Genomic DNA, 18,699 nt, shown 5'->3' on the forward strand with positions numbered 1-18,699 from the left:
TTCTGCAGATTTTCCATCTTTGACGAGACTTCAAAGCGAGCGCGAGGCATGAACGGTCATTTAGAAGGATTTAAGGACATTATCACATCTGTAATTGTACATGAATAATAAGGAGAGCCGGCGGCTCAATTAGCTCTGAGTCCACAAGGAGATCAGAGAGGGGGAGGATGGGGGAGGACGGCAGGAAATGAGAAAAGTTTCAAAGTGAACAAATTATTCAGAAATAACTGAAATTTAGCTGCTTCACACTCAGGAGCAGATAATCGTCCTCCTTACTGATCGGGCCACTCACAGATCTGCAGGAGCAAACATACAAAAGAAAAAAGTGTCAGAAAAATGTTTAAAAGGCAACTAAAAGCAGGCAAAACCAAGAAACTCTCCGGGAAAAGTTTCAGGCTCAAAGGAAGTAACCTGATGTCCTCGACCCCTGGAGAAGATTACAGTCCTCCACCCGAGAAGCTCACAGTGAGAGCTGTGCAGACAGTAGTGGTGTTGGTCAGAGGTCACGAAGGGCCTGATCAGCACCCATCAGAGGGGAAAGCTTCAGTCCTTTCTTGGTTCTGCTGTAAGTCTGATCAGTCTGCAGAGGCTCACAGAAAGAACATCCTGCCACCATCCTCCCGCACTGCTTCTTGCTTCTCCTTGTTCCCAGTACGGGGTCGTGGATGGGTCAGGTGGTCCGTGAGAGGTCTGTGGGCGAGAAAGAGAGGGCAAGGGACATGACAGAGAGAGAGGGTGAGGGACATGACAGACGGGGAGAGAGAGAAAGGGTGAGGGACATGACAGACGGAGAGAGAGGGTGAGGGACATGACAGACGGAGAGAGAGGGTGAGGGACATGACAGACGGAGAGAGAGGGTGAGGGACATGACAGACGGGGAGAGATAGAGGGTGAGGGACATGACAGACGGAGAGAGAGAGAGGGTGAGGGACATGACAGGCGGGGAGAGAGAGAGGGTGAGGGACATGACAGGCGGGGAGAGAGAGAGGGTGAGGGACATGATGTTAATGTGTGTTTACAGCTCTGAGTAATTCATTAGACGGCGTTCGCACAGTCGGTTGTTCGCACAGTCGGTTGTTCGCACAGTCGGTTGTTCGCACAGGCGGGTGTTCGCACAGGCGGTTGTTCGCACAGGCGGTTGTTCGCACAGTCGGTTGTTCGCACAGGTGGGTGTTCGCACAGGTGGGTGTTCGCACAGTCGGTTGTTCGCACAGGTGGGTGTTCGCACAGTCGGTTGTTCGCACAGTCGGTTGTTCGCACAGGTGGGTGTTCGCACAGTCGGGTGTTCGCACAGGTGGGTGTTCGCACAGTCGGTTGTTCGCACAGGTGGGTGTTCGCACAGTCGGTTGTTCGCACAGGCGGGTGTTCGCACAGGCGGGTCTTTGGTGTCTGTCTGCTTTAGCTGTCGCTTCCTTTTTGTCCAGCTAATCCCAGAGTGAACGTGGAGCTGCGACAGCGTCTTCCTGCACTTATCAGAACCCAGCTCATCAGCTCCAACGGGTGAGTGCAGTACCTGTCAGGCTATGGTTGAGGGTGGAGGTGATGTTGGAGGTTAGCTGCAGCTGAATGTTTAGTTTCACCAACAGCCGATTATCTACCTCCATCTCCTCCAATCCCAGCATCCTCCTCTGTCACTCCAGCCCTCTGGATGTCCTCCTCCAACATCCACGTTCCTCGTGAACCTCTGAGCTCTTCCTCTGCTTCTCCTGTCTGCAGCTCCACCTTCATCCTCCACATTAATCCTCCACCATCTCGGTCTCTCTGTCTTTGAGCTGTCCCTGTGATGACTCATTGATCATGTCCGTATCGCGCACGCTGCTGCTGTTTAGAGGTCAGCGAAAGTCACCTCATGTTGTTTCTGATGTTCACAGATCAGAGATCAGCCTGAGCCCCAACCTGAACTACGACCACCACACCTGGCCTCGAGGTAACATCCACCCCCATCATAGGTACAGTTTTACCTCAGATACGTTGTTTAGTGTTTGTTTTACACTTTTCATGCATTTTGAACTGGAGTGTGATGAATGTGGGCTTCACAGTGTGTTATTGATGGGAGAGTTAGAGCCAACATGAAGTCCCGTCATGCTCTGGGTTAATTCGTATTTGAAGACGTGAGGCAGACGCTGCTGAATGTCGGACCAACAAACTGATCATGATCACTGGGCTCTTTGATTCCTGAACTCTTTGATCAGGAAATGTAAAATATTCACCTGCAAGTGACCTCTTACCTGTCTGTCAGTTCCACAGCACCTGCAGGAGCCGTCGACCTCCTGCTCCCCTCCACCTCCATCCTACAGAAGGTCCGCCTCTCCTTTGTCACCTCCGCCCTGCAGGAAGTCTGTGTCCCCGCTATCCTCCAGTCGCCTGGGAGGTGCAGAAGAGATGGAAGTGGACCTTTCGACCAGCAGAGGTCTTTCTCCTTGGGCAAAGAGCTGTGGAGATACTGCAGATGAAGGTGGCGCACCCGGAGATCCTGCTAGCCCCTCCCTCAGCAGACACCTGGTGACCGCTGTGGACAGGTGAGTGGGAGCAGTGCCGACGATGAGATGTTAGAGCGGGCCCTGCTCTGAAGAGAGTCTGGTGGAAAAGTTTCAGGTTTTTAGCGCTGGAGTTGTGAGAAGTTGTTCAGATGTATCCGAGCTATAGATTATTACACGTGTCAGTAATAACGTGGCCGATATTGGAGCCTCCATGCTGCCGTATTCTCGGTGCTTTTTGAACGGATTAATGTGATATGTTTAGAGCCCCCACACAGTGAGCTTTATTAAAAAGTTTATTGCTTTTCATTAAACTTCCTCTGCTTTCTTTAGATTCTGTCATTTTTCCTGCTTCTTTTGTCTTTTGATGCATTTTGAAATAAATTTGTGGAGCACTTTGAGTTGCATCACTGTTTGAAATGTGAGCTATTAAATTTAGATTTGATTTGATTAGTGGGAGCGAGACCAAAATAGAAAGATAGTAAAAGCAGCGGCTTGATTAGAAGCAGCTGATGTTATAAAGTCAGAAACAGTCAATTACAGAAGACACAGTGAGCCACACTCAGCGTCTTATTTACCCGCTTTATTACGAAGCCACGACGCAGCCTGACCTTTAAGGTAATATGAGAGAATTAGAGGCGAACATCAGCCGCTGCTTATTAAACCTGCTGCTGCTGCAGCGTGCAGCCTCACATCTGATAAAGTGAGGCCGCGACCTCCCGTTAAAACACCTGACCTCACTACACACAGGTGAAACACTAATGAAACGCTGAGCCCTGACCAACGAGAGCCTCGCAGAGTGGCGAGCAGCTGCTGAGGAACTTCCGACCATGAGATCGGTAAAAAACAGCCGCTCGGTTTAACGCGCTCCTCGGTGTCGGACAACCAAAAGTTTTGAGATAAACCAAAAGATCTCCAGGTGATGAGCCGATGGTGCACAGATGTACCTGCTCACATGCAGCCCACCAATCCATCGAGAGCAACGTCGAGTCAGCACTAAGCGCGCTTAAAGTGAGATGGCCTTCTAGACTGTGTGGTCTCTGTGGATGAATGTGACGGCTCAGGTGGAGCTCAGCATCCATCCGCAGGAGATCTGCTTTATTACAAACCTGAAGGAGGAGGACAGACGCATTATTTACCCGCCCACTGTTACTGCACTCACCGTCACTGCGATGGACGTCCAGAGGAAGTGGGAACAGGAAACGAAGCAGATGTCTCCGCAGAGCGTCTCATCTTCTCTCTAATCGACACAGAGACGACCTGCTCATACGCTCCTGCCGCTGGCCTGGCCGCAGTGACGAAATCCACTCAATCTCACTGAACCAAAACTGCAGCGAGGTGCCGCCGCCGTCAGTTTTGGATGTACACCGCTGCGGGCACAGCGAGGACATGCTGCCAATAAATGTGTAACACTTCTCTGTTTTTAGTTAATGTTCTCACAGTGTGGAAAATACTAGCTTACCTTCAGTGCAGCACATTTAAAACATGTTAACGAGTGCCGTTACAGATATTTTAATATGGTGTGAAACAGCAGGTACCTGAGAGTGATGTCTCAGAGCGCTGTGTGCGCCGCTGAGGCTTTCAGTCGTCCAACGCCACACGCTGAAGGGGACACCGTTAACACACAGTCAGGCACACAGAAACGTACGCTGAGATTAACAGCAGTACAGGAAGCTAAACTGTGTGTGTTTTGTGTGTAGATGAGTTTGGTAAACTCGTGTCTTTAAAGAGAAACAAACATCTCCGGGACCTACAGCTCTTTAATCTGTGATTGGTTGTCATTGATGACATCATCTCTGTGCTGCAGCTCTGCATCAGCCCGGCCTCCGAGCACCGACCGAGACAAAAACATCTCGCTGTTACTGAAGGAGCTCGACGCCCTGAGACAGGTCAACAACAAGGTACATACACACACAGGTGTTCCCAACCCCTTACATTATTACTGACTGGGTCTAAACCTCACTCACTGGAGGTTTTTTGCTAAAGTGCATGATGGGAGTTGTAGTCACCTCATATGTTTGGTATCCAGCAGCAGCAGAAGGTGTTTGTGTGTTTGTGTTTCAGCTGCAGCAGCAGCTGGTTCAGAAGGAGAAGGAGCTGCATAGGAGGGAGGTGGAGGAGGAGCTTAGGGAGAAACGGAGGGAGGCCCGAGACTGGGAGAGACCTGCAGGTGAGGAGGGAGAGTGTCACAGTTTACTCTCCTCTTAATCAGATCGGATCCAAACTCGACTTCTTAAATATTTGAATATTTTCCATGCACACTCTCTCACACACACGACTGCATGCGCTAATTAAAACAACAGCAGTGGTAATGAGATGTCAGTTAACGTGGCAGCTGTTAGTTTAACAGAACAGTGTGTGTTTGTGTGTGTTTAACCAGCAATCACACTCACGTGTGATTTTGATTTAACTGAGCTGAGTGTGTCATCTGGTAGGATCATCACAGTAACACAGTGCTCCCTCCACCAGATCACAATAGAAACTTTTTGTTTGGTCATTTTTTCATCAGCGCCCTCTCTGACCGTTAAGTGAAATCGTCACACACGGTCCAGCCGCCTGTCTGTTGTATGTTCTGTATGTCATGTATGTTTTCAGCAGCTGAAAGACCTGCGTGTGTGCTTCACACCTGAGTAACAGCTAACAGAGCAAAGCTCACCTGGAGGTTATGAAGCTCCCAGGGTCAGGCGCATGCAGTGTGGCAGATCTACAGCCGCTCTGGTGATGGTGTAGTCCCATCATTCCCAGTAAAGAGATGGAGTATAAAAATACAGAGAGAGAAGGATCAGGTGGGACCTGACCTGTCCAGAGTAAAAAGTTTCCCACCCAGAGAACTGGTGCACTTTAATAACCAGCAGAGTCTCCACTTTAATTTTCTGTGCACCGAGTCTCAGAAGTACTGTGGTCATCTCTGTGTTATTACCCCTGAACACACACATGGCGTGGTAATCATGAGCTCTGCTCTCATTGGTCCATCAATCTGGAGAGACACTGAAAAAAGATTCTGCTTTTACTGAAATTTATCCTCAAACTATCCTCCTCCTCCTGTCTCCTCAGCGGTGTTGGAGGAGGTGCTGGCAGCTCAGAAGGACAGAGATCAGGCTGTGATGTCACGACTCCTGCTGGCCAATGAGGAGAGAGACGAGGCTTTGCTTCGTTTGCATCGACTACAGCAGGCGGCTGAGTAAGTTTCATCATTTCCTGTCAGTTGATTGAAGTTCGTTATCACCTGAGAAGAATTTAAAGCAGCTTTAAAGTTAAAGGGACAACAGTAGAACCCCGTGGACTAACAGTAGAACTCTAACTCTAATCTAATTCTGAGGTTCAACAGTTGAACACTGAGGCCCGACAATAAAACCTTAAAGGACTGACAGTAGAACTCTTAGGGCCAACAGTAGACCAATAGTAGAACCCTGTAGAACTACAGTACAACTCTTGAGAACTAAGAGCAGAACCCTGTTGACGGCCTGACACCCTGGCTGAAGCCACATGTGTGGATAAGAGGCCTCCACCTCGGGTGGTGCTGAAGCGGATATGTCGGGATGTTTGGGGCGCTGGAGGCAGACAGAGTTCTGGCTGTTCTGATCACAGCGATCAATAACGCGGGGGTTCTGTAATGATTAATAAGAGGAACCGTGGATGTTGCGAGGTTTGTGTCGGCTCTGTTTGTTGCATAAACAGAGCGGCTGTCGTCTCCTCTGAGGAGAATCTGTTTGTTCTTTTATTTACATGTGAAACATGTTTGCTGTGCTGACGGAGGAGCAACCTGCTGCTCCTCCTCCTCATTATGCACCTCCTCAGTCCTGTTAAGGGCTGTGAAATGAGCTCTCGTCGTCTTGGAGGAGCAGCCAAATAGAGCAGAAAATCTAATTAGAGATAATATCCCCCCTCATCCTGCTCCCCCGTCCTCCCTCGCCCCCCACCTCCTCCCCCCCAGGATGAGAGGGTAATTGATATTGGAGGCCACAATCCTTTTTATGAGGGACAGAATATGGAGGAGCATGTTCCATCTGTCAGGACTCAGGGTGTGTGTGTGTGTGTGTGTGTGTGTGTGTGTGTGTGTGTGTGTGTGTGTGTGTGTGTGTGTGTGTGTGTGTGTGTGTGTGTGTGCATGAATAATGTGATTATGGTGCAGTCAAACAGAAATGGGCTTCGGCTGAGGCCTCGGACGGCGCTCAGCGACCTGACCGCCGCCTGATCAATTTGACGTGAAACAGGCACGGTCCCTGAACCTGTGGATGAAGATGGACGCCGGGTCCTGACCCTCAGGTCCGAAGCAGGCCTCTCTCAGACGTCTGGGACGTTTCTCAGAAATATTCTGTGAAGTGATAAATTCTCTTTCTCATCTGATCCTACTAATGGCGGCGGCGGGGTGTTTCTGTCGAGGCGAGCTGTGTGGGAGTGTTAATGACGGGGAGCGAGCCGAGCCGGGCTGAGCCGGGCTCGATGGGCTGTAAGCAGGGTGTTAGAGGAGCTTTATTGGAGGCGGCCGGTCTTTCATTACCTGCTGCTCCCCGCGGAACGAGCGGCTCGGCCACCTTATTACAGTTTATTACAGAAAACAGCAGCCGGCTAAATGAAAGAGCTTCCCAGGAGGAGAGCGCGGATCAGCTAGTTACCAGCTGCACGTCCACCGTCAGGCTGAGAGCAAGCACGAAGCTCCGCCCAACCCACGCCCTCGCAGCCTCACAACGAAGACAGCAGATTTCAGGTGGGCTTTGGGGAGCGAGGACCAAATTACTGCCCAGCTGCAGGAGCTCGGGTCATCTCACAGGCTGCGGCGGCTTTAATTTGGTCAGCGGCGGGAAAACACGGGGGCCGCCAGCCTTACAGGGCCCGATTACAGGCCGCTTCAGCCCCCTCAGCTGCTCCTCACACGCTGTTTTATTTAAGACTCACTGCACAGAAATGAACTCGGGACTACCTGAACACCGAAATCACATTTCATAAAGAGAGGCAGAGAAAAGGAAATATTGTGTTTCAGAGATGGAGGCAGAGCGCCCTGAAACCTTTCCGTGTTCAGAGAGCCAGAAACATCCAGCTTCAGGAGGCTTACATCCAGGGTCCGCTGAACTCTGACCCCGAGAACCCTGCAGGAGCATTGAGCTCTGCCGGTTCTCACCAGTCCGGCTGTCACAATAAGACTTTGGATCTTGTGGCTTCTCCACCAACGCTGCCCTGTCCTGCAGGGTCAGATTTCCAGTTTAGAGACCAAAAGCTAAAAACTAAACAGATGTAGAAGGCGATCATTAACTCATTAACCAAATAAGTAACCACGTGTTACATTAAAACTACTCGTTAAGGTTTAGGGTGGTGGCTTGGATGAACACACGCCCTCGAACCCTGATGAAGTTAGTCAGCTGAGCGACTCAGGTGGTCTTCTGAGGATGAACAAGTGTGTTCAGGATCATCTGCAGCTGTTTCCACATGTTCCGTGTTCTGGGACAGCGTTGTTGTCCTGCCGTCTCCTCCACTTTAGTCCAACCAGCCTTCCTGTGGTTCTGTCTCTCCACCCGTTACCTGAGAGGATGGGCACTCTTTGCTCCTCCTGCTCCACCCGTTAGTTTCACGGTTGCTGTATGACGGCGAGTTTAGAGACATATGAACTTTTCTCATCATGATAGAAATCAGCGAGCTCTGACTCGACTCTAATGGCAGCCAGAGAGACCAAAACACTGATGCTCAGTTTTTTTCTCTCAAACTAAAATTAAATCTGCTAAAAATGTTGGGCTGACCTGTTCATAGGAGCTCAGGGCTTCACCTGCCGCTGAGATTTAGCACCGCTTAGTCTAACATGTGTCCATCTGTGTGTTGTCAGGTCAGAGTGCTTCCACCTGGACGATGGCGATCAGGTAAACGCTGGCGGCGTGTTGATGACCGCAGGTTCTCGTGGTTGTCTGAGGTTCTGATCGGTTTCCTTCCGTGTGCGTTTTAGGATGTGGATGAGCTCCTGCGGCACATCTGTGACGCCGACTCCGTCCAGGAAATCGAGCAGTTCGGCTCAGTTCTGGTCCAGCGTCTTTGGTTGGCACGGCAACGGCGAAGTGACATCACAGCTCAGGAGATGAAGGCCGTGATGGAGGAGAGGGACAGCTCTACCGCCAAGGTGAGTCTGTTTACCTGTGTGCTCCGAGAGAGTGGGCGAACACCTGTGTTTGTCATCCGTTCATAAAAGAGGCGCACCGATCAGACTTATTGATCAGAGGTGAAGGTCTGGCAGCTCGCAGACGATTTCTCAGCATCGACTCCTCCGCTGTGAGTGGACACAAGCAGACGTAAAGTAAGACTCTGTTAGCGCAGGTGTGTTCTTACAGGTGTGTCACAGACCAGAGTGGAGTTACTTCCCTCTGCTCAATCCGAGCTGAATGTTTTATACGATTCGAGCTGCTGAAATAAACCACGTGACCACAACAGAGTCAGCCAACGCAGGATTTTAATGACTCGGGCCAGACTGGACCCAGTTCTGGTTTGGCAGGTCATCCAGACTGACGTGATGATCCTGAGTGCACCGTGAGGGTCTTCACGAGAAATTCCCGCTTATTAATAAGAACAGACTCTTAAGAGCAGTCATGTGACCCTGCAGGGTCTCCTCCCTGTGCCATAAATCTGGGTGGTCATGTGACAAACGCGAGCTGCAGGTTTCTCTACGTCATCGTGTTGTGACAGCAGCGTTGCTAAGCGGCGTGTTTAACCCGGTTGCCCGGGTTACGGTGCTCAGACCTCAAATATTTGAGTTTGAATGTGAACGAGAATATTTAGAATGCGGTGAAAACAGAGACACAAATATTGACAGCAGACTGAGACGAGCCGACACGCTGTTTGCTGAACACCTGCTGTTTACTCACCTGTGTGTGTGTTAGGGCTGCCACAAACGATTATTTTGATAGTCGACTAGTCACCGATTATTTTTGCGATTAGTCGACTAATCAGATCATCATCCATTGGACGTAAAACTACAGCTTATTGCACCAGCAGCATCTGCTCTCATATAACTATCATTAGCTTACAGCTTTAAGTGTTTAAGGTCTGTGCTAACTAAAAATAAAGACAAGATGATAGTTTATTAAATTTTAATGAAATTTGCAGATTGTTTCGGTGAAGTTTAATAAACTCCTTGCTATCTAAAATATAACAGGACACTGGAGTATATTCTGGAGCATCTCACACTTCTGATAATCAGCTGTCTGCTTGACGTTTATTCAGCTGTGTAAAAACTATAACTTTAATCTCAGACAAACTGATTTACTCAGGAACAAATAAAATACTAAAAAAAAAAAGCCAAACAATAACATTTTAAGTTATCTAAGTGACTCATATATATTTAACCTGAGTAGCGAAAGACGGCGGTGGGTTTGAAAACGATTTGCGGGGAGTCCGGTGTTCTCACGGCGCTAGTGAGCCTAGCCCCCGGCTCGCTAACGAGCTAGTGGGTAACAGATGTCTCCGAAAACATCGGAGAGCTTTTGAAAATATGTGGTGTCCTGATAAACTGAGCAGATATTTGAGGTTTACACAGCTACATTCTCGCCTGAAAATATGTTAAACGTTTATTTTGTGACCCAGAAAGAATAATAAGAGTAACATTAAAACTAACTAGCTGCCGCCATTGTTGGAAACTGCGCTGGGCCGCGCTATGAATTCTGGGACACAGCTGCTTCTTCTTCTTCTTCGGGGTTTAGCGGTAGCTGACATCCTTGTACATGCAATGCTGCCATCTTCTGTTTCAGTCCGTTATTACACTCTTAAATCCTGCCACTTATTCCTGCGTCTTTTGTGATCTTACAAAGCTTCAAACGACGCGTCGACTATTAAATCAGTCGTCGACGATTTTGATAGTCGACGTAATCGTGACTAGTCGACAAATCGTGGCAGCCCTAGTGTGTGTGTGTGTGTGTGTGTGTGTGTGTGTGTGTGTGTGTGTGTGTGTGGCTTACAGACCACCTCTGATGGACACACTGATATTAAAATGAGCCACACAGGTAGACTGCAGGTGTGTTCCCTCCCCACACTACACACTCCTGCTCACACCTGGGTGACATCTCCTCTTCTCCTGGTGTGGAGGTTAACATCAGGCAACAGCTGGACAGAGTCATACTCCCTGTCCCTTTGTGTATTTATATCCTTGTGGTCCCCTAAGGCAGCGGTCCCTAACCCCCGGGCCTCGGACCGGTACCGGTCCGTCAGTCGTTTGGTACCGGGCCGCGAGAGTTGAGGCTCAGGTGTGAAATGTATATTTTTCAGGGTTTTTATCGGTTTTCAGCGTTATTTTGTTATCGTTTTTATCGTTAACTCGGTTTTCCTGGGTCTTTTCACGTGTGTTATGAATAAATCTTCTTTTTTTCGGTACCGGTACTAGTTTTATTTTGTTGTATTTATCCGCGACACCTTAAAGGCCGGTCCGTGAAAATATTGTCGGGCATAAACCGGTCCGTGGCGCAAAAAAGGTTGGAGACTGCTGCCCCCAAGGTATGGTAATCTTCCAGTTTTTGGTCCCCACAAAGATGTTAATACCCGTACACACACACACACACTGCCTTACACACACATTCATCAACTAGTGATCATTTCTTGTCACGTTTCCTGATTGGCTGCTTCAGCCATCATTGTGTACAGTCTTCTGAAGTCATGGTGGCCAAATGGCGGGAACATTGTTTTACAGGCCATCTCTGCTGTTATTGACATTGACCAAGCAGTCCCAATGGGGGCGGGGTCTTTAAACGATCGTTCTCGTGATGTCAGAGCAAGCACAGAAACTCAGAGCATCTCTGTAAATGTTTGTATTTTCTCACTGTGACCTTTGAACCTGGCTTTGACGGTGAGCCGCCTGTGCGTAGATGATGTTGTATCACATTCAGAGGCTTCCCTTCAGATTTGCCAGTTTGAGTCAGACTTGGTAAATAATCAATCAGAACAACTGATTGGGGGCTGATTACGGGCATCAGAGTTTGGACTTTTACTTTGAAAAGGTGTTCCTGCGGTCTCTGGCTGTGATTATTATCGGCGCTCAGTTCACAGAGTTTATTACAGGACCCACAGAGAATTATTACCCACAATGCACCCAGACTCATAAACCGGTCTCTGTGGGGGGGGAGAGAACGGGGCAATCCAAGGGGGGCTCGGAAAGCAGGATCGGCGCTGCCAGCATGCCGCGTGCGGGTGGCGGGCTCAGAAGCTCCACCCCCTCCTGATTTGCTCGCAGATCTGAAAAACCTTTATCTGTTCATCTGACAGACTGTGGTCACCATGGGAACAGGCCTGCAGCAGCACAGCTGAGCTCTAGTAACCATGGCAACTGCCGTCAGGAAAGCAGAGGAGTGATGAGACCTGATGAAGATGGAAGGAAGTGGCAAATTTTGGAGTAGAAGAAGGAAAGTGTCCGTACTAACAGGATCCAGAACTCTGCACCTGTTCAGGTGTGCAGCACTCAGCAACAATAGGAGCACAGCTTCACCTGACGGGGCAGTAACTTTTACAGTCTCCAGGTGTCACTTGTGTCACTGGCTCTGCTCATACTTGCTGTCAACACGACGGCATACTGAGTCACCTGACGTCTGATTGCTGATGTCAGCGCGGTGATGACACGTTAAATGCTCTTCTTTGAATCTTTTACACATGTGAACAGGCTGGGTCAGAGCACCTAGTGGACATTAGTGGAACTGCAGGTCCTGACGTCTCCCTGCACATCTCCATGTTTTCCTCTCCTGGCTGCTCTGCGCTCACAGTGTTTATGATCTCCTTCAAACCTTCACCTCTGCTGGCTCCGCCCCATGCGGCCTCGCATCTTAAGCCTCTCACACCTCCACTCTGCCTCCATTAACCCCCCCCAAACTTGCCACCGTATCAGCATCACTTCAGCATCACCTGGGCTACTGCCGCTAACCCCCAACAATATCAGTGCTCCGCCATCTTTTAACACCCCGCCCCTCTGCGTTAACACCACCCCTCCACAGTAACACCATAATCCCGCCCTCATTCTGCTGCTGCGTCGCGGTGAAATATGTTTCAAATGCCGCTGTAATCCTTGCAGGAGAAGAAGAAGAGAGTGCACTCCACGCTGGAGGATCACCCCAACCCCCCCCCCCCCCCCTTTCCCGCCACCGCTCCCTCTACTCATCTCTCAGGGATTATCTCCCCCTGCAGCCAAGGCTTCTGGGAAATATTAGAAAAGAGGGAGGGGAAGAGAGGAGAGAGTTGTCCCTGAGCGCGCTCAGTCAGTGTGTGCTCCTCTCCCTCTCAGAGGGAAGCTGCAGCTTCTTATTGAGCTAATATCAGGTAATTACAACATTATTAGAACATTATTACAGCATTATTAAAGCTCAGCCGGCGCTGCCATACACTGAGGCGGTGTGATTTCCACAGGCAGACCTTCGTTCCTCACTTACTGACAGAAACAGCTGGAGACAGCTGTGCCCGACGGATTACACCCAAACGCAACAAATCTGAGTTTAACTGGCTGATTTTACTTCAATGTAATAGAAACAATGATGATGGTCATCCTGATGGTCATTGTGATGGTGATGATTGTGATGATGATGATGTTGATGATGGTGATGTGATGGTAGAGCTGGGCGATATGAGATTTTTTCATATCACGATATGTTTTTTTCATTTCAGGCGATAACGATATCTATCACGATATAAGCCAAATAACTATATTTGTAAGATTTAAATGTGCCGTTGCTCACAAGTAAAATGTGAAATAATCAGCAGCTTGTTTTTATTTAAATATTTATTTCCCATAATAAGTTCAACAGGGTAGATGTACTTAAGGAACATGAGACTTTTTCAGATAAATAAAGGCAAATATTGCAAACTACACAAAAGGCAGCCGCTAAAGCGTTTAAGTTTCAAAATAGAACAAACGAAACAGACTAAATTGTCAATTCCACTTAGAAACAAAATATTAATTCTAAAAATAAATCTTAGTTTGTTTTACAGAAGAACAGACAAAACTGACTAACTTTTGTCAATATCAAATAAACTGAGAACTAAAAGGAAATTCTCAATCTCTCCTTGTTGTATAGCTTAGCTTTTCAAACAGTTTTAACAGTTAGTTTAGTCTGACAAAAGCCGAATGACGAATTAGCGCTTCCAGTCAGAGACTGAGGCTACGTCCACACGTACACGGGTATTTTTGAAAACGGAGATTTTCCGTTTCCATTTTAAAAAATAATCCCGTTCACACGTAAAGGCAGAAATGAAGGAAAACGCTGCTATGAACATGCCAAAGCAGCAGGTGGCGCTAGATTCCTAACCGTGCAGAAATACTGGCCAATCAGAAGTCTAGAAGCCTCGGTGGGAAAAAGTAAACAAAGCTGGGGCACAGAAGCAGAACCGAGTCGTATGTGTGGAGGGACAGTAACTGTGTGTATATGTAAGCATTTAAACACTGCAGAGAGTAGAATTAACAGTAACAGTATTGTAGAAATTCATTTCACCGAAACAATAACGTGGCGCACAGTGTGACGCATGCACCAGTTTATTGTATTTCCAGACTTGCTTTCGGCACAATTTACAGTGCACGCTACTCTGTTTTTTGTCAGACTTGAAATAGCCGAAATACCTTCACACTACGGAACTTCTATGGCTCTTCCGTTCGACAATCTCTCCGGCATTGGAACCATCATCTGTTTTCTCTTCGGTCACGCTCGGTTGATTTTTTTAGTCGGCACACTCATTTCCTCCATTACGCGCTGGCTCCATTACCCGCTGGCTGCTTCCCAAACAAACACACGTGTGGCTTGGCACTTGTGCTGTACGTAACAAGTCACGCGACGTGACGCTGCGGCTGTGATTGGTTCGGCTCTGCGCTACTTAATTTGGATTGGCTGACCTTTTTTTTTTTTTTTTTTTTAAGAGGACAAGAGCGGCGAAGTCTATCGCGATAGTTTAATTTCTCTATCGAGTAAAAGTTATATCGCGATACATATCGTTATCGTTCTATCGCCCAGCTCTATGTGATGGTGATGATTGTGATTGTTATGGTGATTGTGATGATAATGATGGTGATGGCGGTGATGATGGCGGTGATGGTGATGTGATTGTGATGATAATGATGGTGACTAGGGCTGCTCGATTATGGCAAAAATGATAATCACGATTATTTTCACTGAAATTGAGATCTCGATTATATGACAATATTTATTTAACCCTTTAAGACCTACCATAGAACCAAGTCCGCCAGAGCTTATATTATTTTTTTACATGTTGTAGTGCCATTTGTGGGAGCATTTCAAGTTGCTATACAACTGTTATAGCCCATATTTTAATAATATGTATGCATTAAGTCCATAGTAACTACATTAATTGCAAACAAGTGCAATAAACTACAAAAAAATTGAAAATCGTTTTTGTTTTTTTTACATATATTTCTTCTTGGAGAAATTTAAGAGGTTTATCCCTCAAAACTTTAAATACAAAAAAGTTGCAAAAAATAGTTTACAACAACAGGAAATTTATTTTGAGTGTCTTCATAGTTTTATTTTGGAGATACAGCAATTTTTATATACTGCAGGAAAAACGAAAAAACAATCCTATGATGCAAATTTGCAAAGAAAACAGCAGGTGCATCAAAATAAACTATTTCCAGCAGTGCAAACATCCCAGAAACTATTCAGAAAAGTCAAACATGACCAGTATCGGCTTTTAAGGCCTACAAGTAAAAAACTACATTTTCCGCGAAAATGACGTCACTTCTGGTTTCGGCCAGGAAATGGCGGACATGTGATAGTTCGAGCTGACGTCTGTTTCACTGTGGGAAGTGTTACGAACAGCTGATTGGATCGGCAAAGCTGTTTCTGTTTTTGTTCCTGCAAGCGCTTTTTATGCAATTTTTGCAAAGCTATATGTGGAAGGAAACCGTGACCGAGGACAAGCTGATGGCATCAGATGTAAGTACAACTCCTCCGGTTTCATATGCAAAACAAATTATTGCACTAGCTTACATGGTTCAGGTTCTACAGGGATTTAAAAAGGTTACACAAAACGGAGCGTGCTGGTCTGACCGGCTTTAAAGGGTTAACAATGACTTTAAAAAATAATATAAAATAGTGTGCAACACCACTGAAGTTTTTTTTTTACCTCTCTTTTCAACCAACTCTTTTCACTCTCCTCTCCAAATAACTTCTGCTTAGCTTTCCGAGCTTCCCTCGGGTCCTCTCAGCAGTCTCCAACCTTTTTTGCGCCACGGACCGGTTTATGCCCGACAATATTTTCACGGACCGGCCTTCAAGGTGTCGCGGATAAATGAGGGAGGGGCTAATAATCGGCTCAGACATTTTTAATGATCGTTGAAAGCCCAGATCGTAATCGTGATTAAAATTCGATTAATTGAGCAGCCCTAATGGTGACGATTGTGATGATAATGATGGTGACGATTGTGATTGTGATGATAATGATGGTGATGATTTTGATGGTCATAGTGGTGATGATGATGGTGATGGTGATGTGATTGTGATAATTGTGATGGTCATGGTGGTTGTGATGGTGATGTGATTGTGATGGTGACGATTGTGATTGTCATGGTGGTTTTGATGGCGATGTGATTGTGATGATTGTGATGGTCATGGTGGTTGTGATTGTGATGTGATTGTGATGGTGATGATTATGATGGTCGTGATGATGATGGTTGTGATGGTCATGATGGTGATGGCGGTGATGATTGTGATGGTGATGATTATGATGGTCATGGTGGTGATGAAGATGGTGGTTGAGATGGTTGTTACGCCTTTAGTCTAGGCGTGTAGAGAAGCACATAAGGTTGAGAGAAGGAGGAGAGAGAAGCAAGCACCCGCCCTGGTTCCCAAACCAAACAGCCGAAACCAGCTATGGGTGAAAAAGGTGATTTTATTCAATGTCAGGAAGCGTAGCTCCAGGGTGAACCCAGGCCAAAATAATAAACAAAACCAACTAAGTCCCGCCAGAGAAGATAAGATAAGATAGAACTTTATTTTTATTTTTATTTTATTTTTTTAAGAGAAAACTAACTAAACCCTAAGAAAGAAACAAAACAAACAAATGACAATACTATCTAGGGCTGCACGATTTTGCATAAAATGAGAATCACGATTTTTTGGCTTAGAATTGAGATCACGATTCTCTCACGATTTTCTTTTCCAGTATAAATATTTATTGCACTTATTAACTGCACATCAACTTCGTAACAGTTGAGACCGAACATAAAAACAATAAATAAACATTAAAAACAACAAATGTCTCACGTTTTGTTGTCGCCGCTAAATGTTGTACTGCTTGAAATTCCGTCTCCACCGTTGCTCGACACTGCGTGTATAGAGCAGGTAGTGCAACAATAGAAAAATAGGACAGCACTGTGTAGCGTTTGTCTAGGGTGTTGATCATTTTCCTAAATCCCTCGTTTTGCACAGTGTTGATGGGAGCCATATCTTTGGTCAGGTGATAAGTGATAGCCTCCGTAATTTCTTTGAGTTCGACGTGTATAGGGAAGCGCTGTATAAGGTTCCCATTATTGATGTTTGGGTGGTTGACCGGGACGGATTTTCTCCTGTCACTCTCTCGTCATCCCTGACGTGCTCTCCGTTGTTTTTTCCCTGCTAATTTTAGCATCACGCGGCACAGCTTCTGTATCACGTGGTATAAGGCTCCGCCCTTGTCATTTGTTGAGCAGGAAGAGTGAGTGCTTGTTTTCATGCAGAGTACGTCCCGGATCAAAATGCGGTACAGTCGTCGTCGTTTTTTGTTTGTTTTTTTTGTTTTTTTGTTTTTTTTAAATCGTTGTCATTTGGAAATGAGATCGCACATAAGTATGAATCGAGATCGCGATTTTCTAACGATTAATCGTGTAGCCCTAATACTATCCCTCGCTTCCTAGCCCAGAAATAGGAGAAAACATGTTAACTTGTTATTTTCTGTTATATCGCGAGAGTGCTGTTGCCCGTGAAGTGTTGTTGTTGTTTGTATGTAAAATGGCGGAACGAATAAAGCGCTGGGAATCGGAGTACGACGTTGTGTCTTTTGAGTTAACATTGGTAGCAGAGGATGGTTTCAAATTACAAAGTACCACCAAAGCTTGATGAAGCCAGGCCATACGAGTGCTGGAAGAATGAAGTCAATATCTGGAGACAAGTTACGGAGCTGGATAAAAAGAAACAGGCACTCGCGGTGGCGCTGGGGCTCGAGGGAAGAGCCAGAGAAACGGCCATGGAGATACACGCGGAAGATTTGGACAAAGATGACTTGCAAAACTTGACGCGGTGTTTCAGAGAGAAGAGAAAGATCGCGCTTATGAAGCCTACTCGTGTTTTGACTGCATTGCAAAGAACCACAGCGTGTCCATGGCAGACTACATTATAGACTTTGAACAGCGTTATAACCGGATGAAAAAGTACAACATGACGCTGCCTGATGCTGTGCTAGCATTTAAGCTTCTAGATACAGCTTGTCTTGATGAGGAAAGTCGACAGTGTGCACGGACTTAACGTTTGCGTCTATGAAGTCTGCACTGAAACGGATTTTCGGAGGGAAAGTAACCGGAGTTTTCAGCGGAATTCAACTGAACCAAGATGCAGTTTTCCTTACGGAACAAAGAGGTCCCAAATACAAACGAAACAACGGTACTTCGTCGCGGAGTGGACAGCGACAACCACTACAAGGTACCAACCCACTTGACAAGTTTGGCAAGCGAACAAGATGTGCTATTTGTCAGAGCACTTACCACTGGGCGAAAGACTGTCCTCATCATAATGGTGACCAAGTAAAGCTAACTGAAGATGGGAAAGTGGAGGAGTGTAACATTACTTTGTACTAGAGATGGCACGATACCACTTTTTTATGTCCGATACCGATACTGATATCATAAATTTGGATATCTGCCGATACCGATATGAATCCGATATAGTGTGTTTTAATCAACAAAACTGTTTTTTAAATATCTTGCTGCATTTTGTATAAGTTCATACTCAAGTTTAAAACAACAACTACACTAAAGCTATTCTGTTATACCTGTATGCAAAAAAAAATATTTCATAGTTCAGCAATACTGATCAATCTAATAAACTCAAACCTACACCATCCTCCCTATTCTGGTATTTTAAAGAGTACTTAGCATAAATATTAAGCAACCTAACTAATAGGGTTCCAACTCCCAGCAACAACAAAAATAAATAAATAAAAAATAGGGAACCACCCCTCACGCTCCACCTCATGATGCTTAATCGACGTAATCAACCTTAATTTGATGCAGTGCGAA

The 18,699-nt window shown here is 46.5% G+C and overlaps 1 protein-coding gene across 4 annotated transcripts in view; it reads left to right on the plus strand.

Annotated features, from left to right (window-relative positions):
- mipol1 (mirror-image polydactyly 1) overlaps positions 1–18,699 on the plus strand; it is a 48,179-nt gene that overhangs the window by 13,174 nt on the left and 16,306 nt on the right. For all 4 annotated transcript variants that reach the window (XM_085391844.1, XM_085391845.1, XM_085391843.1 and 1 more), the window contains 8 exons: positions 1,425–1,500; positions 1,872–1,927; positions 2,240–2,519; positions 4,285–4,378; positions 4,542–4,647; positions 5,532–5,658; positions 8,293–8,326; positions 8,410–8,580. In XM_085391844.1, coding sequence (XP_085247970.1) covers positions 1,425–1,500; positions 1,872–1,927; positions 2,240–2,519; positions 4,285–4,378; positions 4,542–4,647; positions 5,532–5,658; positions 8,293–8,326; positions 8,410–8,580 — 944 coding nt within the window. The remainder of the gene's footprint in view (positions 1–1,424; positions 1,501–1,871; positions 1,928–2,239; positions 2,520–4,284; positions 4,379–4,541; positions 4,648–5,531; positions 5,659–8,292; positions 8,327–8,409; positions 8,581–18,699) is intronic.

The sequence above is a fragment of the Rhamphochromis longiceps genome, linkage group LG19 (genome assembly GCF_057381845.1).
Source record: "Rhamphochromis longiceps isolate RC_006_pf linkage group LG19, R_longiceps_female_GT1.1, whole genome shotgun sequence".
NCBI classification, from domain to species: domain Eukaryota; kingdom Metazoa; phylum Chordata; class Actinopteri; order Cichliformes; family Cichlidae; genus Rhamphochromis; species Rhamphochromis longiceps.